This window comes from Antechinus flavipes, chromosome 3, assembly GCF_016432865.1.
Source record: "Antechinus flavipes isolate AdamAnt ecotype Samford, QLD, Australia chromosome 3, AdamAnt_v2, whole genome shotgun sequence".
Lineage (NCBI taxonomy): Eukaryota > Metazoa > Chordata > Mammalia > Dasyuromorphia > Dasyuridae > Antechinus > Antechinus flavipes.
This window is the reverse complement of record NC_067400.1, coordinates 619,436,518-619,440,352: the sequence shown is the minus strand read 5'-3', so window position 1 is coordinate 619,440,352 and position 3,835 is coordinate 619,436,518. Positions and strand designations below refer to the sequence as shown.

General features: G+C 59.2%; 1 protein-coding gene across 2 annotated transcripts in view; it reads left to right on the top strand.

The window, feature by feature from the left end:
- Positions 1–2,365, top strand: part of KCNN4 (potassium calcium-activated channel subfamily N member 4) — a 12,570-nt gene extending 10,205 nt beyond the window's left edge. Inside the window, exons 6-9 of one of the 2 annotated variants that reach the window (XM_051989568.1) lie at positions 94–212; positions 380–449; positions 813–977; positions 1,781–2,365. In XM_051989568.1, coding sequence (XP_051845528.1) covers positions 94–212; positions 380–449; positions 813–974 — 351 coding nt within the window. In that variant the 3' untranslated portion in view covers positions 975–977; positions 1,781–2,365. Of the gene's footprint in view, positions 1–93; positions 213–379; positions 450–812; positions 978–1,659 lie in introns of both variants that reach the window. The other variant, XM_051989567.1, reaches the window with a different exon arrangement.
- Positions 2,366–3,835: the final 1,470 nt, after the last annotated feature.

The following is a 3,835-nucleotide window of genomic DNA, read 5'->3' as shown; positions in this document are numbered from 1 at the left end:
GCTTCCCCAAACCCCCGGGGGCGGCTGTCCTGAGGCTCCAGCTCCCAGTGTCCCGAGGGAGCTGCGCCCACTGAGGCTGTGCTCTCCCCAAAGATGAGGGATTCTGCGGCGCGAGTGCTTCAGGAGGCCTGGATGTTCTACAAGCACAGCCGGAGGAAGGAGTCTGGGGCCGTCAGAAGGCACCAGCGCAAACTGCTGGCTGCCATCCACATGTGAGACGGGGGCCGCGGGGGCAGAGGGGGCGGGAGCGAGAGTGAGCGTGTGTGAGCGTGTGTCTGTAACTTCCCGGGACCGGGACGGGGCTGGGGGAGCGAGGGCTGCCAGGTTTTGCCCAGGGCCCAGGCCCGGGCAGAGCCGCCAGCTGCTCCTCTTCGCGCAGATTCCGCCAGGTCCGCTTAAAGCACCGGAAGCTCCGGGAACAAGTGAACTCCATGGTGGACATCTCCAAGGTGAGACGGGGCAGAACGCGGCGAGGATGGGGGGGGGGGGCAGCCAGGCGCGGGCCAGAGAGAGCAGGAGGCACAGGGACGGGTCCCGGAGGCCAAGAAGCCGGGAGGGAGGGCGGGAGGCCGGAGGCTGCGGCGGGGCTGCGGTAACGTGCAGATATTGCCTAAGGAGCGCTTTATTCGGGGAACAAGAGATTGGGAAGGGGGGGGAGGACCCCGGGACAAAGGGCCGGGCGCCGATGGCTGGGGCCGGAAGGACCCGAACACGAGGGACGGCCGGGCTCCGAGGCCAGCAGCGGGAGGGTGGGATCATGGGAAAGCTTTCTGCGCCCCGCGCCTTCGCCCAGCGCAAGCTTCCTCCCTCAGATGCACATGATCCTGTGCGACCTGCAGTCCGGCCTCAGCACCTCCCACAGGGACCTGGAGAAGAGAATGGACGCGCTGGGGGGGAAGCTGGACGCCCTGACGCAGCTGCTCAGCACGGCCCTGGAATCCAGGCAGCCCCCAGAAGCCGGGGAGGCCACCTAGTCGGTAAGGGGGGGGGGGGCGGGGTTCTGCCTCCGCAGCGGGAGGCCTTCCGGGTTAGGGGCGTGGCTCAGAGAGGGAGGCGGCCAGTCCCGCTCCTCAGGGGAGCCGAGCGGTCAGTGCAGTGAAGGCCGATGGGGCTCAAGGCCGGGCCAGAGGAGTGGCTTCTGCCCCAGAATCCCCCAGCCGTGACCCCTCCGCCGGCCCTTCCTCCTGGTCAGCTCTGGCCCGAAGGATGGGGGGTGGGGACCGGGGAGGGGAGGTCCTCTGGGTGGCCGAGCAAGCGGGCTCCCCCTGGCCTCCAGGTCACTCCAAGGAAGCTCGGCTCCTGGGGAGCTCCAGCTCAGTGTGTGTGCGCCTAACGTCTCTCTTTCTCTGTCTGTCTCTGTCTCCTCTCCTCCTCCTTTTCTGTCTCTTTCTTCCTCTCCTCTCTCTGTCTCTTCCCCTCCCTTTCCCCCTCTCCCTCTCCTCCTTTCCCTCTTCCCTCTTCTCTCTCTCTCTCTCTTCCTCCTGTTTCTCTCTCTCTCTCTCTTCCTCCTGTTTCTCTCTCTCTCTCTCTCTCTTCTCCTCCCTCTCCCTCCCTTTCCCCATCTCCCCATTTCCCTCTTCCCCCTTCTCTCTCTCTTCCTCCTTCTTTTTGTTTCTCTCTCTTCTCTTTCTGTCTCTGCCTTCCCCCCCCTCCCCCCAGGGACTGTGGAAGGGGAATCTTGGCTCCTTTGGCCCCAGGGGACAAGGCTGAAGTTATCCCCTTTCACTTCATCAAAAGCATCGAAGAGGGACCCAAATCCAGGCGTTCTTCTCTCCAACAGCTGCTGCGGGAGTCCCTGGCTGGCCAGGGGTTCCCCTATTCACCCAAGCACTGGAAGGGGTGGATTTTGAAGCTGCTACAGGGCTGGGGAATCAAGGAACCCGGGAGCTACAGACCACAGGCCTCCTCCAAGTCACACTAGCAACTAAGGAGTAGAAGGAAGAGGAGATTCTGGGGAGGGGGAGGAGCCGGGAGCCAGGTTCTCCCCTGGAAGGCCGGGGATGGAGTTATTCCCTGGAGTCCCAGATGCTGGGTCTGTGGAGCGGAGGAGGCTGGATGTCCGGCTAGGGACAGGAAGCTGAGAGAGCCGGTTCCTCAAGCTGCACAAGAACTGAGAAGACTGGACATGGAGATCCCCGTCCTCAGCAGCTGCTGGACAGTAGAACAGCGAAAGGGATCCAGTGTTAGAGGTGGAGAGAGGCCCTTGGGATGGACAAGCTGCCGGTACACAGAGGCCCGGAACACCCCCTAGTGGGGACAGCCAGGGGGAAGTGGGCAGCCTGAGCTCCTGCAGGGGAGTCTGGCCTGAGCTTCCCAGCTTTCCCCCCTCCTCCCCTACTTTGTAATAAAAGTTAATGTTATAGAACAGGGAGATGTTGTTCTTTCCTTTAAAACACTTCCAGCCTCCCGATGCCCACCAGGGCCTCGTGCCTAAGGGCAGGGGCAGACACAGAGTGAGGATCCCTAGCTTCAGGCCGCCACTGCCGCTGACTCACCGACTGACTTGGAGGAAACCCCTTGGGACCTCAGTTCCCTTCTCTGTGAGAGGAAAGGGTTGGACTCTGCAACCTCCAAGGTCCCTTCCACTGTGTGATCCTGTGACACTTAGCAACATCAAAACAGCCAATTGGCTCTCAACGGAGCATTCGAGCTCAGGCTGGACAATGATCGGTGTTGCACAATGTCAGCACAGGAAGGTCCTGTGACCGTCCTCCTGCTCGCTCACAGAAACATAAGGAAAATGAGACCGAGGAAGAGGCGCCTGGCCAAGCTCACACACCAAATGTGCCTCAGATATGGGAACGTTCCCCAATGTCCCTTCAGCTCTGATTATGGGGAGGGAGAGGTTTGGAGAATCACAGAGTATTAAAAATGAGTGACTCCTGGGCAATATCATGAGCACATTATAGCCCATTAGGAACGGGCAGGGGCCATCCATGATGGTCAGATTCCCTCCCAACGGAGATACCATGAAATCAAAGTTTCTGAGAAAGGAATTAATGAAACAGACCACGTCCCTTCTTCCTCCGCTCTCCAGGGCTAATCTCTTCTCTACAGGTCTCCCATTCTAATACCTAAAAACGGGGATCACGTAAATCTCCCCTTCCCCCAGAAGTCTCCTCTCCAAGATGAAGCTCCTGCAGTTCCTACACAAGATTGTGAAGAGACCATCCAGTTCAAGTCTTTCATTTTACAGGTAAAAAAATCTCTGAAGCTCAGAGCAAAACTCACTTTCCTGAGGTCATCCTGTAGCTGAAGGCCAGAACTGAACTCAAGGAACAATCACCCCACCTCATCCCACCCCTTTGTTTTTCTTGGCCCCAAGTAACCAGTTTAAGGTACTCCAAGTAAACACGGGCTCGCTGTTACGGAACGGTTCCTCACAAGGAACCTGGGAGTGATGGGCTGCCTCAGAAGGGCCGGTTCTTCCTCATTGCAGGCCTTGGCGGCAAGGCTTAAGGACTTCTTGTTAACCCGTTGGGCTGTCGCACCGAGGTGTCGGATGTCGGCCTCCAGACTGCACGGGGCCGACTGGATCAGAACAAAATGTAACTGAGAAAGATTTAACAAAATAAATAAAAATGGAGAGTGTGCTTTTCTAAGTCAGGGTCGCCTCCGGGGCCCTCGTGTGGGGCCCAGCGGCCCATTTCTCTTTTGAGTTCGCCGCTCAGGTCGGCCGACGACGACCAGATCCTGCTCGTCACGCGTGAAGTCCTAGGACACAGAGCTTCCCTGTAACTCTTCCCGCTGGGCTCCTCGTTGGGCCCTCGAGGCCGGCAGAACAAATCTAATCTCCTCTCCAGGTGACAGCCCTGTATCCGAAGCCGGGGTTCCC